Source organism: Cherax quadricarinatus, chromosome 8 (genome assembly GCF_038502225.1).
Source record: "Cherax quadricarinatus isolate ZL_2023a chromosome 8, ASM3850222v1, whole genome shotgun sequence".
In the NCBI taxonomy this organism is placed as follows: Eukaryota; Metazoa; Arthropoda; class Malacostraca; order Decapoda; family Parastacidae; genus Cherax; species Cherax quadricarinatus.
This window is the reverse complement of record NC_091299.1, coordinates 40,545,147-40,567,460: the sequence shown is the minus strand read 5'-3', so window position 1 is coordinate 40,567,460 and position 22,314 is coordinate 40,545,147. Positions and strand designations below refer to the sequence as shown.

The following is a 22,314-nucleotide window of genomic DNA, read 5'->3' as shown; positions in this document are numbered from 1 at the left end:
TGTGGAAAGTCATCAACAACAGTAGCAACATATATAAGTAAATATTCACTGTGAAGGCCATAGCAATAATGGAGGAACGACCCGATTTCCTGGAAGAGATAACAGATCACATTCTCTTTACCTAAGAGATGAGAGGATTGTCCAGGTCTTATGGTGGAAAGAGAATCAAGCCTTCATATTCAGGTAACAACCCATAGCTGAGGCGGCGGTCAATATACTCATGGAAAGATGACTTAAGAAATCGTAATGACACGATTGCAAATAAACCATACCCCCGGCCGGGATTGAACCCGCGGTCATAGAGTCTCAAAACTCCAGCCCGTCGCGTTAGCCACTAGACCAGCTAGCCACAATAAGATTCATCCAACTAGGTATATTTCTACACCATAGGAAGGTTAGCACAGGCACCTCTGTGACCACAAATGCAAGTTTTCCTATGGTGTAGAAATATACCTAGTTGGATGAATCTTATTGTGGCTAGCTGGTCTAGTGGCTAACGCGACGGGCTGGAGTTTTGAGACTATGACCGCGGGTTCAATCCCGGCCGGGGGTATGGTTTATTTGCAATCGTGTCATTACGATTTCTTAAGTCATGTTGACGGCAGTGAAGGGACTTGAGCTAGAGTTCGTCACGGCCACGCTAGCTGGAGATTCGTCTGTAAAAACTTGCATTTGTGGTCACAGAGGTGCCTGTGCTAACTTTCCTATGGTGTAGAAATATACCTAGTTGGATGAATCTTATTGTGGCTAGCTGGTCTAGTGGCTAACGCGACGGGCTGGAGTTTTGAGACTCTATGACCGCGGGTTCAATCCCGGCCGGGGGTATGGTTCATGGAAAGATGGCTCGTCGGACTGGAGACAGGATGAAGAGCAGCAGGAATGACGCACAGAGAACAAGAGCAGTGTATGATGCCTCGAAGCACACTTGAACCCTAGACAGTACATGCTCCGATACTGTAAATTCATCATTAAAAATCATTCTCTAGATTTAATGTCAGTTTTACAAATCTCTTTTTGCTGGAGTCATCTTCCCTACAATAAGAAATTCTCCTGAGCAAATGAAAAAGAAAATATTTTTAGAACAAAAGTTATTTGCCAAGAGAAAAAAAAATAACTTACGGACACAAGGGAAGACTGTATCCCATTTTGGTGGACTTCCGTTGCTGGCTGGTAGACACGTGACCTGTCCTGCAAGTGACTTGGTACCGTCCACCTTGCTCGCCATCATGAGGTCTCCGACACAACTGTAGGGGAAGGTGGTGTTCGGTGCTCTACTCAGGGGCACCATAGACTCATCCGGCAGGTTGAAAGTGTTCATCGGAGGGCACGCTAAAGCTGTACACCCAAAACACATCAAACAATAATTGGGTTTTAGGTATGAAAACTCACACATGAAAATAAGACCCACAGAATGAATTAATGTAATAATGACAAAGATATAAAAATACTGCCATGGACTTTAGTAATTTAACTACATTACAGCTCCTCCGCCATGAAAGGTAATTTAATATTTTTTCCCTTAGAACGTAGCTAGTTTTCCGTGCTTCCCATCTCCAAGTCGTGCACAGTAGCGCAAGAACATATAAATAAGACGCCTAGCCATGCTAAGCGTTCTAGTGGTACACTCTGTAATCACAATTTTACTACATGTAAACCAAACAATAACCAAATTTCTGTAAACTCAGCATTGTAATCCTTATAGAGAATAAACTTTGAATTTGAATTTGAATTTATGCTGTTTTGAAAATTTTATAAAAATTTCGCTAAGTGAGGTTAGTAATGGATTGCTCATTACCAAACTGACATGTACATTTTCTAAAGCATGTAGTAAAATTTAAGAAAGTCTAGATGTCAGACTTGATCCGAGTTACAAGAAAAACACAAATATCTGAGTAACTAAACACAGAGGTGACATGGTCATAGCATACCAGATACATATAGTCATTGATAATATGAGCAAGAATGAAGCACTTGAATGTGGGTGGGACTATAATGAAGGGAAAATAAAGAAAAGCAGGACAGCCAGATATACAAAAGAAATACAAAAATAAAGAATTTTCCCTTGAAGGTAGGGAAATAATAGAATGAACTAGGAAAAGAAGTAATAGAAGCAATCTACATCCAGGAAAATAAATGTGACATGAAAGAAGCCACAGCGTTAGAAAAACTCCATAAATTCCACACTTGTTACATATAAAGAACTTCGAGGAAAACCAAAGACTAAAGCTATGCAAGATTAAATAAGTTTCAAAACACTTGAAGCAGATGTGAGACCTGAACGAGGGGATAAACATCTAAGTTAAAAATTGAAATAAAACAGAGATACGCAAATTTCCCGATCTAGAGGATTATTATTATTACAATCAAGGGGGAAGCGCTAAACCCGGAGGATTATACAGCGCCTGGGGGGGTATGTGGAAGGCATTCAGGCTTAATTTGGGGAACTGGAGCACAGATCCAATTCCCTAAATCAAGAGCCCCTCACCAACATCAAGGAACCTTCCTTGAGGGGCCGATCTAGAGGAAGGGAAATTACTGACGATATTTCGGACCGACTTGGACCATTGATAAATAACAAGGAAACAGTCGACGATGAAAGCGTCCTTGTTTAAGAGGCGGGACAGTTTCAAATGCACAATGGTTTTCAGAAGTATGGCCAAGGTCTCCGATGAATCAGTGGGCGAATGTGCACACGGTGAGCCTGCATTCTTAGGTTTGATATGTGACCAGTGAAGTGCTCTGGTGTGTGAGCTTACTATGTAGTAATAACTCCAGATGATGAGTTAGAAGGGAAGGCCAGAATATATACGAAACTGGGCAGGGTAAAGAAAGGAGAGGTAATGATAGTAGGAGTAGATGTAGTAATACTTGTAGTAGTGGACAGAGAATAGCTGCAAAAGTAGTAGTAGTAAAAGAGGTACAAGCAGTAGTAAAACTAGCAGAAAAAGCTTTAGTAGTAGTAGTAGTAGTAGTAGTAGTAGTAGTATTAGTAGTAGTAGTAGTAATAGTAGTATTAGTAGTAGTAGTAGTAGTATTAGTAGTAGTAGTAGTAGTAGTAGTAGTAGTAGTAGTAGTAGTAGTAGTAGTATTAGTAGTAGTAGTAGTAGTAGTAGTAGTAGTAGTATTAGTAGTAGTAGTAGCAGCAGCAGCATTAGATGGGTACATCTAAATGAAAAGCACTTGGTGAGTACCATTAGATGATCACGACTATATGTATACAACTAAGTACCACTAAGAGCCACCAAGGAGTAGTAGTAGTGATGAGGCGGCGGCGGCGGCAGCAACAGCGGCAGCAGCAGCGGCGGCAGCAGCAGCGGCGGCAGCAGCGGCGGCAGCGGCGGCGGCGGCGGCGGCAGCAGCAGCAGCAGCAGCAGCAGCAGCGGCGGCGGCAGCAGCAGCAGCAGCAGCAGCAGCAGCAGCAGCAGCAGCAGCAGCAGCAGCAGCAGCAGCAGAAGCAGCAGCAGCAGCAGCAGCAGCAGCAGAAGCAGCAGCAGCAGCAGCAGCAGCAGCGGCGGCGGCAGCGGCAGTGGCAGCAGCAGCAGCAGCAGCAGCAACAGCAGCAGCAGCAGCAGCAGCAGCAGCAGCAGCAGCAGTAGTAGTAGTAGTAGTAGTTACCCTATTAGCTGATCCTCTGCCAAAACTATCTGCCCTCCTGTTCATCACAGACGTCATCTAGTTGAAGCTTCAATTACACAATACCTTCTTAACATGAATCACAACCCTGGCCTTGTTTCTGTTGATGTCTGGCTTTCTAATTGCATTATCAAATGCTCTAAAATTCAGAACACTCGAGATGACCTAAACTTTGCCTCCTCTTCTCCTAATCTCTTTGCCTCTCCGATATTTTCTTTGCCTTTCTTGTCTTCTATCTTGTCTTCTGTTTTTTTTTCCGTAGGCCAGTAAGAAGCTGTCTTCAGTGCTTCTCTGTTCTCTTGTTCTTATACATTACCTCTGCTACTACTACTACTACTACAACTACTACTGATACTACATCTACTACTACCACGACTACTACTACTACTATTTTGTTCGTCTTCCCGTTCTGTCTTCCGTCTTACTGTCTTGTTTCCCTTTCACTTGTGACTACTTCCACTCATTATTTCACTATTACACAAAAGTACTTCTACCACTGCTACTACCTCACCACTATTGTTACTTCTACCACTGCTACTACCTCACCACTACTGTTACTTCTACCACTGCTACTACCTCACCACTACTGTTACTTCTACCACTGCTACTACCTCACCACTATTGTTACTTCTACCACTGCTACTACCTCACCACTACTGTTACTTCTACCACTGCTACTACCTCACCACTACTGTTACTTCTACCACTGCTACTACCTCACTACTACTGTTACTTCTACCACTGCTACTACCTCACCACTACTGTTACTTCTACCACTGCTACTACCTCACCACTACTGTTACTTCTACCACTGCTACTACCTCACCACTACTGCTACTTCTACCACTGCTGCACTACTACTGCTACTTCTACCACTGCTGCACTACTACTGCTACTTCTACCACTGCTGCACTACTACTGCTACTTCTACCACTGCTGCACTACTACTGCTACTTCTACCACTGCTGCACTACTACTGCTACTTCTACCACTGCTGCACCACTACTGCTACTTCTACCACTGCTGCACTACTACTGCTACTTCTACCACTGCTTCACCACTACTGTTACTTCTACCACTGTTACTACCTCACCACTATTGTTACTTCTACCACTGCTACTACCTCACCACTACTGTTACTTCTACCACTGCTACTACCTCACCACTACTGTTACTACTACCACTGCTACTACCTCACTACTACTGTTACTTCTACCACTGCTACTACCTCACCACTACTGTTACTACTACCACTGCTACTACCTCACTACTACTGTTACTTCTACCACTGCTGCACTACTACTGTTACTTCTACCACTGCTACTACCTCACCACTACTGTTACTTCTACCACTGCTACTACCTCACCACTACTGTTACTTCTACCACTGCTACTACCTCACCACTACTGTTACTACTACCACTGCTACTACCTCAACACTACAGTTACTTCTACCACTGCTACTACCTCACCACTACTGTTACTTCTACCACTGCTACTACCTCACCACTACTGTTACTTCTACCACTGCTACTACCTCACCACTACTGTTACTTCTACCACTGCTACTACCTCACCACTACTGTTACTTCTACCACTGCTACTACCTCACCACTACTGTTACTTCTACCACTGCTACTACCTCACCACTACTGTTACTTCTACCACTGCTACTACCTCACCACTACTGTTACTTCTACCACTGCTACTACCTCACCACTACTGTTACTTCTACCACTGCTACTACCTCACCACTACTGTTACTACTACCACTGCTACTACCTCACCACTACTGTTACTTCTACCACTGCTACTACCTCACCACTACTGTTACTTCTACCACTGCTACTACCTCACCACTACTGTTACTTCTACCACTGCTACTACCTCACCACTACTGTTACTTCTACCACTGCTACTACCTCACCACTACTGTTACTTCTACCACTGCTACTACCTCACCACTACTGTTACTTCTACCACTGCTACTACCTCACCACTACTGTTACTTCTACCACTGCTACTACCTCACCGCTACTGCTGTTACTACTACCACTGCTACTACCTCACCACTATTGTTACTTCTACAACTGCTTCACCACTACTGCTACTTCTACCACTGCTGCACTACTACTGCTACTTCTACCACTGCTGCACTACTACTGCTACTTCTACCACTGCTGCACCACTACTGCTACTTCTACCACTGCTGCACTACTACTGCTACTTCTACCACTGCTGCACTACTACTGCTACTTCTACCACTGCTGCACTACTACTGCTACTTCTACCACTGCTACTACCTCACCACTACTGTTACTACTACCAATGCTACTACCTCACCACTACTGTTACTACTACCACTGCTACTACCTCACCACTACTGTTACTTCTACCACTGCTACTACCTCACCACTGCTACTACCTCACCACTACTGTTACTTCTACCACTGTTACTACCTCACCACTACTGCTACTTCTACCACTGCTACTACCTCAACACTTCTGTTACTACTACCACTGCTACTACCTCACCACTACTGTTACTACTACCTCTGCTACTACCTCACCACTACTGCTACTTCTACCACTGCTACTACCTCAACACTACTGTTACTACTACCACTGCTACTACCTCACCACTACTGTCACTACTACCTCTGCTACTACCTCACCACTACTGCTACTTCTACCACTGCTACTACCTCAACACTACTACCACTGCTACTACCTCACCACTACTGTTACTACTACCTCTGCTACTACCTCACCACTGCTGTTACTTCTACCACTGCTACTACCTCATCACTACTGTTACTAATACCACTTCTACTACCTCACGACTACTGTTACTAATACCACTGCTACTACCTCACCACTACTGTTACTAATACCTCTTCTACTACCTCACCACTACTGTTACTACTACCACTTCTACTACCTCACCACTACTGTTACTACTACCACTGCTACTACCTCACTACTACTGTTACTACTACCACTGCTACTACCTCACCACTACTGTTACTACTACCACTGCTACTACCTCACTACTACTGTTACTACTACCACTGCTACTACCTCACTACTACTGTTACTACTACCACTGCTACTACCTCACTACTACTGTTACTACTACCACTGCTACTACCTCACCACTACTGTTACTACTACCACTGCTACTACCTCACTACTACTGTTACTACTACCACTGCTACTACCTCACTACTACTGTTACTACTACCACTGCTACTACCTCACTACTACTGTTACTACTACCACTGCTACTACCTCACCACTACTGTTACTACTACCACTGCTACTACCTCACTACTACTGTTACTACTACCACTGCTACTACCTCACTACTACTGTTACTACTACCACTGCTACTACCTCACTACTACTGTTACTACTACCACTGCTACTACCTCACCACTACTGTTACTACTACCACTGCTACTACCTCACTACTACTGTTACTACTACCACTGCTACTACCTCACCACTACTGTTACTACTACCTCTGCTACTACCTCACCACTACTGTTACTTCTACCACTGCTACTACCTCACCACTGCTACTACCTCACCACTACTGTTACTTCTACCACTGTTACTACCTCACCACTACTGCTACTTCTACCACTGCTACTACCTCAACACTACTGTTACTACTACCACTGCTACTACCTCACCACTACTGTTACTACTACCTCTGCTACTACCTCACCACTACTGCTACTTCTACCACTGCTACTACCTCAACACTACTGTTACTACTACCACTGCTACTACCTCACCACTACTGTCACTACTACCTCTGCTACTACCTCACCACTACTGCTACTTCTACCACTGCTACTACCTCAACACTACTACCACTGCTACTACCTCACCACTACTGTTACTACTACCTCTGCTACTACCTCACCACTGCTGTTACTTCTACCACTGCTACTACCTCATTACTACTGTTACTAATACCACTTCTACTACCTCACCACTACTGTTATTAATACCACTGCTACTACCTCACCACTACTGTTACTAATACCACTTCTACTACCTCACCACTACTGTTACTACTACCACTGCTACTACCTCACCACTACTGTTACTACTACCACTGCTACTACCTCACCACTACTGTTACTACTACCACTGCTACTACTTCACCACTACTGTTACTTCTACCACTGCTACTACCTCACCACTACTGTTACTACTACCACTGCTACTACCACACTACTACTGTTACTACTACCACTGCTACTACCTCACCACTACTGTTACTACTACCACTGCTACTACCTCACTACTACTGTTATTAATACCACTGCTACTACCTCACCACTACTGTTACTAATACCACTGCTACTACCTCACCACTACTGTTACTACTACCTCTGCTACTACCTCACCACTACTGTTACTTCTACCACTGCTACTACCTCACCACTACTGTTACTAATACCACTTCTACTACCTCACCACTACTGTTACTACTACCACTGCTACTACCTCACCACTACTGTTACTACTACCACTGCTACTACCTCACCACTACTGTTACTACTACCACTGCTACTACTTCACCACTACTGTTACTTCTACCACTGCTACTACCTCACCACTACTGTTACTACTACCACTGCTACTACCTCACTACTACTGTTACTACTACCACTGCTACTACCTCACCACTACTGTTACTACTACCACTGCTACTACCTCACTACTACTGTTGCTACTACCACTGCTACTACCTCACCACTACTGTTACTACTACCACTGCTACTACCTCACCACTACTGTTACTACTACCACTGCTACTACCTCACCACTACTGTTATTACTACCACTGCTACTACCTCACAACTACTGTTACTTCTACCACTGCTACTACCTCACCACTACTGCTACTACTACCACTGCTACTACCTCACCACTACTGTTACTACTACCACTGCTACTACCTCACCACTACTGTTACTACTACCACTTCTACTACCTCACTACTACTGTTACTACTACCACTGCTACTACTTCACCACTACTGTTACTACTACCACTGCTACTACCTCACTACTACTGTTACTACTACCACTGCTACTACCTCACCACTACTGTTACTACTACCACTGCTACTACCTCACCACTACTGTTACTACTACCACTGCTACTACCTCACCACTACTGTTATTACTACCACTGCTACTACCTCACCACTACTGTTACTTCTACCACTGCTACTACCTCACCACTTCTGTTACTACTACCACTGCTACTACCTCACCACTACTGTTACTTCTACCACTGCTACTACCTCACCACTACTGTTACTACTACCACTGCTACTACCTCACCACTACTGTTACTAATACCACTGCTACTACCTCACCACTACTGTTACTACTACCACTGCTACTACCTCACCACTGCTGTTACTAATACCACTGCTACTACCTCACCACTACTGTTACTACTACCACTGCTGCTACCTCACCACTACTGTTACTAATACCACTGCTACTACTTCACCACTACTGTTACTACTACCACTGCTGCTACCTCACCACTACTGTTACTAATACCACTGCTACTACCTCACTACTATGCCTACTTCTGCCAATATTTTATGCTCTCCACCATTAACTCTATTTCTAATACGCTTATTTCTACTACCATTACCTCTTCCTTTCCTCCCCATCCTTCCACAAATATTCTGGCATTTTTCACTTCTCGCTTCAGTATAACTTGTCAGTGGTCCAAGTCGGAGTGAAAAGTCATTACTTTCACTTCCCTAAGTGCGGGTTATTTATGTGTTGTTCCAGTCAGGTTACTGTGATTTTTTATGCTGTTAAGAAGTGAAGGTGAACTCAAAACTCGCATTCAAATATCAGCATAACAAAACTGATAAGATTGGGAAGGACTCACTAGTAGAGTAGTGGTAACAGGAAGGGCCCAGGAGCTGGAGTTCCAGCTCCTGGGCCCCCTCCGGCTTTGAGGGGATTTGAGCTAGAGTTCGTCACGACCACGCTAGCGGGAGATTCGTCTGTAAAAGCTTGCATTTGTGGACACAGTGGTGCCTATGCTAACCTCCCTATGGTATAGAAATATACCTATTTGGACGAATCTTATTAAGCTAGCTGGTCCAGTGGCTAACGCGACAGTCTGGAGTTTTGAGACTCTCTGACCGCGGATTCAAACACGTTTGTTTGCAATCGTGTCATTACGATTTCGTGAGTCAAACAGTGACTAACTTTCAAAAACATGGGCAGTGCTGAGAGTACATATGGGTGTTTTTTAAAAGATCTCATGTGCATCAGTAAATGATGTAATAATAATTGTTGATACATAATTAAACAGGAACAGAATGAGAGATAATTCTAAAAACCTTCAAAAAAAAAAAAATGTTGTGTAGCCTAGCGTATTATGAACAGTGACTAGTTTTCAATTACATGGGAAATGCTGAGTATACTACGACTTAAAAATAAAAATTTATGTGCACCAGTAAGTGTTGCCTAATGTACATAAAGTGACCGTTTCCTCTTATAGAAATACACACACACACCCACACATAAAACACACACACACACACCCACACATAAAACACACACACACAATCTTCAACACAGCCCTGGAAACTGGGCAACTATCGGAGGTATGGAAGACGGCAAATGTAATTCTCATTTCTAAAAAAGGAGACAGAAAAATATAGTATGCAAAGTCATGGTAAACATTATCAGGAGGAGAGTGGTGGAGCACCTGAACGGAACAAGAGTATAAACACCAACCAGCACGAATTCATGGAAAGCAAATCCTGTGTCACAAACCTACTGGAGTTTTATGATAAAGTAACAGAAGTAAGACACGAGAGAGAGGGGGGGTTGATTGCATTTTCTTGGACTGCAAGGAGGAGTTTGACACATTTCCTCACAAGAGATTAGTGCAGAAGCTAGAGGATCAGGCGCATATAACAGGAAGGGCACTGCAATGGATAGGAAAACACCTGACAGGGAGGCAACAACGAGTCATGGTACGTGATGAGGTATGACAGTGGGCACCTATGACGAGCATTGTCCCACAGGGGTCGGTCCTAGGACAAGTGCTATTTTTGATATATGTGAATGACATGATGGAAGTGATAGACTCAGAAGTGTCCCTCTTAGCAGATGATGCAAAGTTAATGAGGAGAATTAAATCAGATGAGGATCAGGCAGGACTTCAAAGAGACCTGGACAGGCTGCACACCTGGTCCAGCAACTAGCTTCTGGAATTTAACTCCGCCAAATGCAAAGTCATGAAGATCGGGGAAGGGCAAAGAAGACCGCAGAGTATAGGCTATGTGGCCAAAGACTGAAAACCTCGCTCAAGGGGAAAGATCTTAGTGTGAGTATAACACCGAGCACGCCTACGGAAGCACACATCAACCAGATAACTGCTGCAGCATATGGGCGCCAGGCGATGCCGTAGTAAGGAATCGTTCAAGACACTGTACACCGTGTACATCAGGCCCATACTGGAATATGCAGCACCAGTCTGGAACCCACACTTGATCAAGCACGTCAAAAAATTAGAGAAAGTGCAAAGGTTTGCGACAAGGTTAGTTCCAGAACTAACAGGAATGTCCTGCGAAGAAAGGTTAAGGGAAATCGGCCTGACGATACTGGAGGACAGGAGGGTTAGGGGAGACATGATAACGAAATACAAAATAATGCGTGGAATAGACAATGTGGACAGAGACAGGATGTTCCAAAGAGTGGACACAGAAACAAGGGGTCACTCTTGGAAGTTGAAGACTCAGATGAGTCAAAAGGATGTTAGGAAATATTTCTTCACTCATACATTAGTCAGGAAGTGGAATAGTCTAACAAGTGAAGTAGTGGAGGCAGAAACCATACATAGCTTTAAGATGAGGTGTGATAAAGCTCATGAAGCAGGGAGAGAGAGGACCTAGAAGCGTTCAATGAAGAGGCGGGGACAGAAGCTGAGTCACGACCCCTGCAACCTCAATTACGTGAGTACACTTAGGTGAGTATACACTAATTTACGCATACTAAACACTCAAACACAAACACACTAACACACACACAAACACTAACATACTAACACACACACACACACACACCCATTGGTATTGAGAGAGGGAGCAGAGGCGCTATGTGTACCCCTAACAACGATATTCAATACATCTATCGAAACAGGGAGATTGCCTGAGGCATGGAAGACAGCAAATGTAGTCCCAATCTTTAAAAAAGGAGACAGACATGAAGCATTAAACTACAGACCAGTGTCACTGACATGTATAGTATGCAAAATCATGGAGAAGATTATCAGGAGAAGAGTGGTGGAACACCTAGTAAGGAATGATCTCATCAACAGCAGCCAACATGGTTTCAGGGATGGGAAATCCTGTGTCACAAACCTACTGGAGTTCTATGACATGGTGACAGCAGTAAGACAAGAGAGAGAGGGGTGGGTGGATTGCATATTCTTGGACTGCAAGAAGGCGTTTGACACAGTTCCACACAAGAGATTGGTGCAAAAACTGGAGGACCAAGCAGGGATAACAGGGAAGGCACTACAATGGATCAGGGAATACTTGTCAGGAAGACAGCAGCGAGTCATGGTACGTGGCGAGGTGTCAGAGTGGGCACCTGTGACCAGCGGGGTCCCACAGGGGTCAGTCCTAGGACCAGTGCTGTTTCTGGTACTTGTGAACGACATGACGGAAGGAATAGACTCTGAGGTGTCCCTGTTTGCAGATGACGTGATGTTGATGAGAAGAATTCACTCGATCGAAGACCAGGCAGAACTACAAAGGGATCTGGACAGGCTGCAGACCTGGTCCAGCAACTGGCTCCTGGAGTTCAATCCCACCAAGTGCAAAGTCATGAAGATTGGGGAAGGGCAAAGAAGACCGCAGACGGAGTACAGTCTAGGGGGCCAGAGACTACAAACCTCACTCAAGGAAAAAGATCTTGGGGTGAGTATAACACCAGGCACATCTCCTGAAGCGCACATCAATCAAATAACTGCTGCTGCATATGGGCGCCTAGCAAACCTCAGAACAGCATTCGGACATCTTAATAAGGAATCGTTTAGGACCCTGTACACCGTGTACGTTAGGCCCATATTGGAGTATGCGGCACCAGTTTGGAACCCACACCTAGCCAAGCACGTAAAGAAACTAGAGAAAATGCAAAGGTTTGCAACAAGACTAGTCCCAGAGCTAAGAGGTATGTCCTACGAGGAGAGGTTAAGGGAAATCAACCTGACGACACTGGAGGACAGGAGAGATAGGGGGGACATGATAACGACATACAAAATACTGAGAGGAATTGTCAAGGTGGACAAAGACAGGATGTTCCAGAGATTGGACACAGTAACAAGGGGACACAGTTGGAAGTTGAAGACACAGATGAATCACAGGGATGTTAGGAAGTGTTTCTTCAGCCACAGAGTAGTCAGTAAGTGGAATAGTTTGGGAAGCGATGTAGTGGAGGCAGGATCCATACATAGCTTTAAACAGAGGTATGATAAAGCTCACGGTTCAGAGAGAGTGACCTAGTAGCGATCAGTGAAGAGGCGGGGCCAGGAGCTCGGACTCGACCCCCGCAACCTCAACTAGGTGAGTACAACTAGGTGAGTACACACACACAGACATACACGTCTACAAGTTCCTTTGACAACTAATAACTATTAATCTCTCTCTCTCTCTCTCTCTCTGTCACACATACACACACACACACACACACACACACAAACACACACACACACACACACACACACACACACACACACACACATACACACACACACACACACACACAAACACACATACACACACACACACACACACACACACACACACACACACACACACACACACACACACAAAAAAAAAAAAAAAAAAAAAAAAAAAAAAAAAAAAAATGGGTGGCCTTAGAGGACGGAAAACCAGAGATCTGGTAGACGAACCAAGGAGGAAAGACTGGGAGTTAGAGCTCCAAAAAAGGGAGGAAGAGTGGGGAAGGAAGATAGTAGAGCTTGGTAAGAAAATGGAGGAGCGGATAGCTGAAGAGTGCAGGAAGTGGGAAGTACAGGTCTTAGCAGCAGAAGCTAGGATACAGTGCTTAGAAGAGAAACTGCAAAGCCTGAAACAGATTAGAGAGACAAATGACAATTCAGATGTGACATCAGGAAATTCAAAGTCAGGCGCAGACAAGGGGATGGTAAGCAACAACGGAGACATGCCGTACACGAAGGCCCTATCAGACCCACGTGGGGCCAGGGAAAAGACGATGAGCACACTAAGATCAAACGACAGGTCCGAAGACAATGAAGGTTTGCTATATGCAGAGATTCTAACAGCCAACTGCAGTAGCAAGGGACAGCTGGTCAGGAAAGACAGTTCACTGAGAATAGAAGTTTCAGATATGACAGGGACTGAAGGCAAGAACATGTCAATGGAAGGAAACAAAATGCCCCAGAGGAAGCAGATGGAGACTCAGTGGGAGGAGGAAAGGGCGAGGTCAGTTTTTGTGTACGGGCTCCAAGAAGCCAAGGGGGCCAACTTTGAAGAAATAAAACAGGAGGAGAAAAAAATGATTGAAGGCATCATGAAAACAATAGGGGAGGGCAATATGACCCAGGTGACAAATTTTCAGAGAATTGGGTGGTTTGCGAGTGGAAGGATACGGCCTGTCAGAGTAACTTTCAAGGAAGAATCAGTTCAAGCCAGGATTCTGCAAGAGAAAGCAAGACTGAGGGACAAAGAGGGGTACCAGAGAGTATACCTCGACTGCGACAGAACACAAGAAGAAAGGACTACACTGAAAGAGAGGGTACAGAGACGCAAGGAGGAACGAGAAGCAATGAAAATGAGCAGGACCCAGACACAGGAGGAAGGGCAAACACACCCCACAGAATCTCCCACCAAAAGACTCCACCCGCGACATTCCCAACGCAACTGAGCAACCTATACTACAACCCACTCACTGTTCCCTCTGCCACCAACCCCCATATCACAAACCTCACCCCAACAGCTGTCCCTTATGGGCATTCTGACCCCACCCCCATCAACACAAACCCCACCTACACCACAGCCCCATATAGGCCCCCACCAAGGCTCTCACTCCCCCAACCCCAATATTCTTGCATGACCACAATGATAGAAAAGAAACTAAAGGTTTGGTACACAAACGCGGATGGAATAACGAATAATCATGAGGAGTGGAATGAAAGAATCAGTGAAAAATCCCCAGACATCATAGCAGTCACAGAAACAAAACTCGCTGAGACAATAACAGACACAATCTTCCCAACAGGATATCAGATCCTGAGGAAAGATAGAAGGAGTAGAGGGGGAGGAGGGGTTGCACTGCTCATAAAACACCAATGGGGATTTGAGGAAATGGAAGGCATGGACATGATTGGAGAAAGAGACTACATTGTATGTACAATTCAGTCCGGAGAACATAAAGTAGTCATTGGAGTGATGTATAACCCACCACAGAACTGCAGGAGGCCAAGAGAGGAGTACGAAGAAAACAACAGGGTGATGGTGGACACACTGGCTGAGGTGGTAAGAAGAGTTCACTCGAGCAGAGCAAAGTTACTGGTAATGGGCGATTTCAACCACAGGGAGATCGACTGGGAAAACCTGGAGCCACATGGGGGTCCCGAAACATGGAGAGCCAAGATGATGGATGTGGTACTTGAAAACCTCATGCATCAACATGTCAGGGACACAACCAGAGAGAGAGGGGAGGATGAGCCAGCAAGACTGGATCTTATGTTCGCCCTGAGCAGTTCAGACATTGAGGACATCACTTACGAGAGGCCCCTTGGAGCTAGCGATCATGTGGTTCTGAGTTTTGACTATATAGTAGAGTTACAAGTGGAGAAGGTAACAGGAACTGAAGGGGACAGGCCAAACTATAAAAGGGGGGACTACACAGGTATGAGAAACTTCCTGCAGGAGGTTCAGTGGGACAGAGAAATGGTAGGAAAATCAGTAAACGAGATGATGGAATATGTGGCAACAAAGTGCAAGGAGGCAGAGGAGAGTTTTGTTCCCAAGGGAAACAGAAATAATAGGAAGACCAAAACGAGTCCTTGGTTTACCCGAAGGTGTAGGGAGGCAAAAACTAAGTGCAACAGAGAATGGAAAAGGTACAGGAGGCATAGGACCCAGGAAAACAAGGAGATTAGTAGAAGAGCCAGAAACGAGTATGCGCAGATAAGGAGGGAGGCCCAGCGACAGTATGAAAACGACATAGCATCGAAAGTCAAATCTGACCCGAAACTGCTGTATAGCCACATTAGGAGGAAGACAACAGTCAAGGACCAGGTGATAAGGCTGAGGAAAGAAGGTGGAGAACTCACAAGAAACGATCAAGAGGTATGTGAGGAGCTCAACACGAGATTTAAGGAAGTATTTACAGTAGAGACAGGAAGGACTCTGGGGGGACAGACCAGATGGGGACACCAGCAAGGAATACACCAACAAGTGTTGGACGACATACATACAGATGAGGAGGAGGTGAAGAAACTGCTAAGGGACATCGATACCTCAAAGGCAATGGGACCGGACAACATCTCTCCGTGGGTCCTTAGAGAGGGAGTAGATATGTTGTGCGTGCCACTTACCACAATCTTCAACACATCCCTGGAAACTGGGCAACTACCTGAGGTATGGAAGACGGCAAATGTAGTTCCCATTTTCAAAAAAGGAGACAGAAAAGAGGCACTAAACTATAGACCTGTGTCATTGACGTGTATAGTATGCAAAATTATGGAGAAGATTATCAGGAGGAGAGTGGTGGAGCACCTGGAACGGAACAGGAGTATAAATGCCAACCAGCACGGATTCACGGAAGGCAAATCCTGTGTCACAAACCTTCTGGAGTTTTATGATAAAATAACAGAAGTAAGACAAGATAGAGAGGGGTGGGTTGATTGCATCTTCTTGGACTGCAAGAAGGCCTTTGACACAGTTCCTCACAAGAGATTAGTGCAGAAGCTAGAGCATCAGGCGCATATAACAGGAAGGGCACTGCAGTGGATCAGAGAATACCTGACAGGGAGGCAACAACGAGTCATGGTACGTAATGATGTATCACAGTGGGCACCTGTGACGAGCGGGGTCCCACAGGGGTCGGTCCTAGGACCAGTGCTATTTTTGGTATATGTGAACGACATGACGGAAGGGTTAGACTCAGAAGTGTCCCTGTTTGCAGATGATGTGAAGTTAATGAGGAGAATTAAATCTGATGAGGACCAGGCAGGACTTCAAAGAGACCTGGACAGACTGGACACCTGGTCCAGCAAATGGCTTCTCGAATTTAATCCTGCCAAATGCAAAGTCATGAAGATAGGGGAAGGGCACAGAAGACCACAGACAGAGTATAGGCTAGGTGGCCAAAGACTGCAAACCTCACTCAAGGAGAAAGATCTTGGGGTGAGTATAACACCGAGCATGTCTCCGGAAGCACACATCAATCAGATAACTGCTGCAGCATATGGGCGCCTGGCAAACCTGAGAACAGCATTCCGATACCTTAGTAAGGAATCGTTCAAGACACTGTACACCGTGTATGTCAGGCCCATACTGGAGTATGCAGCACCTGTTTGGAACCCGCACTTGATAAAGCACGTCAAGAAACTAGAGAAAGTACAAAGGTTTGCGACAAGGTTAGTTCCAGAGCTAAGGGGAATGTCCTATGAAGAAAGATTAAGGGAAATCGGCCTGACGACACTGGAGGACAGGAGAGTCAGGGGAGACATGATAACGACATATAAAATACTGCGTGGAATAGACAAGGTGGACAAAGACAGGATGTTCCAAGGAGGGGACACAGAAACAAGAGGCCACAATTGGAAGTTGAAGACACAAATGAGTCAGAGAGATAGTAGGAAGTATTTCTTCAGTCATAGAGTTGTAAGGCAGTGGAATAGCCTAGAAAATGACGTAGTGGAGGCAGGAACCATACACAGTTTTAAGACGAGGTTTGATAAAGCTCATGGAGCGGGGAGAGAGAGGGCCTAGTAGCAACCGGTGAAGAGGCGGGGCCAGGAGCTAGGACTCGACCCCTGCAACCACAAATAGGTGAGTACAAATAGGTGAGTACACACACTCAGACAGTAAAACACACATAATCACACTATTTCACTCACAAACACTCACACTAACACATCAACGATAACCAGAATGGATTGAGGAACGGGAAATCCCGTGTTACAAACCTCCTTGAGTTCTATGATAAGGTGACAGCAATAAGCCGAGAGGGAGAAGTGTTGGTAGATTGCATTTTCTTGGACTGTAAGTTGGCTTTTGACACAGTTCCACACAAGAGATTAGCGGAAAAGCTGGAGGACCATTCAGGCATGACAGGGAAGGCACTGCAATGGATCAGAGAATAACTGATAGGGAGGAAGCAGCCAGTCATGGTACGTGACGAGGTATCGGAGTGGGCACCTGTGACGATCGAGGTTCCACAGAGGTCAGTCCTAGGGCCGGTGCTGTTTCTGGTATACGTGAATGACATGATGGATGGAATCGATTCAGAAGTATTTCTGTTTGCAGACGATGTGAAGTTAATGAAGAGAATTCAATAGTAGGGGGACCAGGCAGAACTACAAAGGGATCTGTACATGCTACAGGACTGGTCCAGCAAATGACTCCTGGAGTTCAACCCCTCCGAGTCATGAAGATCAGGAAAGGGAAAGAAGACCGCAGACAGAATACAGTCAAGGGGTCCAAATGCTACAAACCTCACTCAAAGAAAAGGATCTTGGGGTGAGTATAACACCGAACACATCTCCTGAGGCGCACATCAAAAAAAAAAAAAATAACTGCTGAGGCGTACGAGCTGCTAGCAAACCTAAGAATATCATTCTGACATCTCAGTAAGAAGTCGTTGAGGACTCTGTATACTGTGTACATCAGGCCCATGTTAAAGTATGCAGCGCCAGTTTGGAACCCACACACGGCAAAGTACGTCAAGAAATTAGAGAAAGTACAAAAGTTAGAAACAAGACTAGTCCTGGAGTTAAGGGGCATGTCCTACGAGGAGAGGTTAAGGAAAATCAACCTGACGACACTGGAGGACAGGAGAAACATGCTAACGATATATAAAATACTGAGAGGAATCGACATGGTGGACAGGGACAGGATGTTTCAAAGATGAGACACACCAACAAGGGGTCACAGTTGGAAGATGAAGACTCAGATGAGTCACAGGGATGCTAACAAGTATTTCTTCAGTCACACAGTGGCCAGGAAAAGTCTGGAAAGGGAGGTGGAGGCAGGATCCATACATAGCTTTGAGAAGAGGTATTATGAAGCTCACGGAGCAGGGAGTGACCTAGTAGTGACCAGTGAAGCGGCGGGCCCAGGAACTATGATTCGACCCCTGCAACCACACTTAGGTGAGTGCATACAGGCTAACACAGACACAGACACATGGGAGCCATGATTCGACCCCTACAACCACAATTAGGTGACAACACACACACAATAAAACACAACATAATCACACATGCACTCACACTAACACATTAACACACACAAACCCACACACACAGGCTAATATAAACAGACACACGCACACACACACATACACACACACACACACACACACACACACACACAGACACGCACACACACACACACACACACACACACACACACACACACACACACACACACACACACACACACACACACACAAGAGAAAGTAGTCAGGAAAATAAAGAGATTAGTCGAAGAGCCAGAAACGAATATGCACAGATATGGAGGGAGGTTCAGCGACAGTACGAAAACAACATAGCATCGAAAGTCAAGTCCGACCTGAAGCTGTTGTATAGCCACATCAAGAGGAAGACAACAGTCAAGGACCACGTAATCAGGCTAAGGAAGAAAGGCGGGGAGCTCACAAGAAATGATCAATAAGTATGTGAGGAGCTCAACACGAGTTTTAAGGAAGTATTTACAGTGGAGACAGAAAGGATTCTGGGAAGCCAGACGAGAGGGGTACCCCAACAAGAGCTATACTAACAAGTGTTGGATGAAATACACTCAACCGAAGAGGAGGTGAAGAAGCTGCTAAGTGAACGTGATACCTCAAAGGCGGTGGAACCAGACATCTCTCCCTGGGTCTATAGAGAGGGAGCAGAGACGCTGTGTGTGCTACTAACCACAATTTTCAACACATCCATTGAAACTGGGCAACTACCTGAGGTATGGAAGACGGCAAATGAAGTCCCCATTTTTAAGAAAGGAGACAGAATCAAGGCACTAAACTATAGACCACTGTCACTGATGTGCATAGTATGCAAAGTCATAGAAAAGATTATTAGGAGGAGAGTGGTGGAGCGCCTAGAACGGAATCAGCTTATCAGCGACAACCAGCATGGATTCATGGAAGGCAAAGCCTGTGTCACAAACCTACTATGACAAGATAATGGAAGTAAGACACGAGAGAGAGGGATGGGATGATTGCATTTTATTGGACTGCAAGAAGGCCTTGGACACAGTTCCTCACAAGAGATTAATGCAAAAGCTAGAGGATCAAGCACGTAGAGCAGGAAGTGCACTGCAATGGATCACAGGATAACTCACAGGGAGGCATCAGCAAGTTATGGTACGTGATGAGGTACCACAGTGGGCTCCTGTGACGAGTGGGGTTCCACAGGGGTCACTTCTAGGACCAGTGCTATTTTTGGTATATGTGAATGACATGATGGAAGGGTTAGACTCAGAAGTGTCCCTGTTCTCAGATGATGTGAAGTTAATAAGAATTAAATCAGATGAGGATCAGGCAGGACTACAAAGAGACTTTGGCAGTCTGGACGAGTGGTATAACAACCGGCTCCTCGAATTTAACCCCACCAAATGCAAAGTCAGGAAGATCGGGGAAGGAAAAAGAAGACCGCAGACAGAGTTTGGGCTAGGTGGCCAATGACTGCATACCTCACTCAAGAAAAAAGACCTTTGGGTGAGCATAATACCGAGCACATCTCCTGAAGCGCACATCAGCTAGATAACTGCTGCAGCATAAGGCGCCTGGCAAACCTGAGTATAGCGTTCCAATACCTTAGTAAGGAATCGTTCACCGTGTACGTCAGGCCCATACTGGAATATGCAGCGACAGTTTGGAACCCACACCCCGTCATGCATGCCAAGAAATTAAAGAAAGTGCAAACGTTTGCAACAATTCTAGTTCTAGATCTAAGGTCAATGTCATATGAAGAAAGGTTAAGGGAAATCGGCCTGATGACACTGGAGGACAGGAGGGCTAAGGGAGACATGATAACGACAAACAAAATACTGACAGGAATAGATAAGTTGGACAGAGACAGGATGTTCCAGCGATGGGACACAGAAACAAAGGGTCACAATTGGAAGTTGAAGACTCAGATGAGTCAAAGAGATGTTAGGAAGTATTTCTTTAGTCATAGACTTGTCAGGAAGTGGAATAGTCTGGCAAATGACGTATTGAAGTCGGGAACCGTACATAGTTTTAAGATGAGGTATGGTTAAGCTCACGAAGCAGGGAGAGAGAGGACCAAGCAGCGGTCAATAAACAGGTGGGGCCAGGCGCTATGTCTCGACCCCTACAACCATATAGAGGTGAGTACAAGTAGGTGAGTACACACACCTCTACACAAAGCTTAAAGACTACAGATGCTAGAGCATCCTAACAGGAAAAAATGGGATCTCCAAAAGGAGAATGTAGAGATAAAAGAACCGAGGATGGCTGATCTGAGAAGGAATAATGGGCAGAAAGACTTAAGATCAATATGGAAGAAGAATGGGAAAAAAGGTAAACAAACTTTGCAAACCAATAGTGGAGAAGACATTTTAAGAGAGCAAGAAGTGGGAATCACAAGATTGAGCTGCTGAGGCACAGATACCGAGACTGGAGGAAGAACTGAAAGTGCTGAACCCGGATTGAAAATAGGATTGAAAATAAGAGGGTGGTGGAGATAGAAACATCAGCAGACTGCAAGGGGACTGAAGGGGAGGAAGGAGCTAAGATGTATCTTGCAAAAATAATATCAGGACACTGGGGTGTCTGGGAGATGATAGGGAAAACATTAAAGGAGATGTTTAAATTGGATCCAGATATATGGAGGGAAAAGAAACAGGGAGAGGGAGAAGTCAGTAACTATTCATGGGCTTCAGGAAGCTCGAGGGATGACCTATGATGAAGATATTGGGAGGAAAAAGAGATTGAGAGCATCATTGCAATAACAAGAGAAAAGGACATTTCCCAGGTAAAAAAAAATGTAATAGACTGGGGGAGGCACTCAAGGGAAAAAATCTCCCAGTCAAATTGACATTCAAAACAGAAGTGGTAAGGAACAGGATACAACAGAAACCATTATTAAAAGACTCCCAAGCAAGGAGGAGTTGCACTGCTCATTAAAAACCAGTGGAATGCTTCAGTCCGAGGGTCCAAAGATGATGACAGTAGTGATGTACAATCCACCACCGAACAGCAAGAGACCAACACAAGAGTGTGATGAGAGCAACAGTGCGATGGTGAATACATTAGCTGAGGTGGCCAGAAGGGCCCACATGGAAACTTCTCACTCATATGGGTCTTGTGATTGGGCCCATGTGGGCACTGTGATTGGGCCCATATGGGCCTTGTGATTGACTGG

General features: G+C 45.1%; 1 protein-coding gene across 1 annotated transcript in view; it reads right to left on the bottom strand.

Annotated features, from left to right (window-relative positions):
- Window positions 1–22,314, bottom strand: part of LOC138852390 (uncharacterized) — a 262,953-nt gene that overhangs the window by 149,391 nt on the left and 91,248 nt on the right. The window contains exon 13 of the mRNA XM_070082742.1: window positions 1,120–1,335. Within this exon, the coding sequence (XP_069938843.1) occupies window positions 1,120–1,335 (216 nt within the window). The remainder of the gene's footprint in view (window positions 1–1,119; window positions 1,336–22,314) is intronic.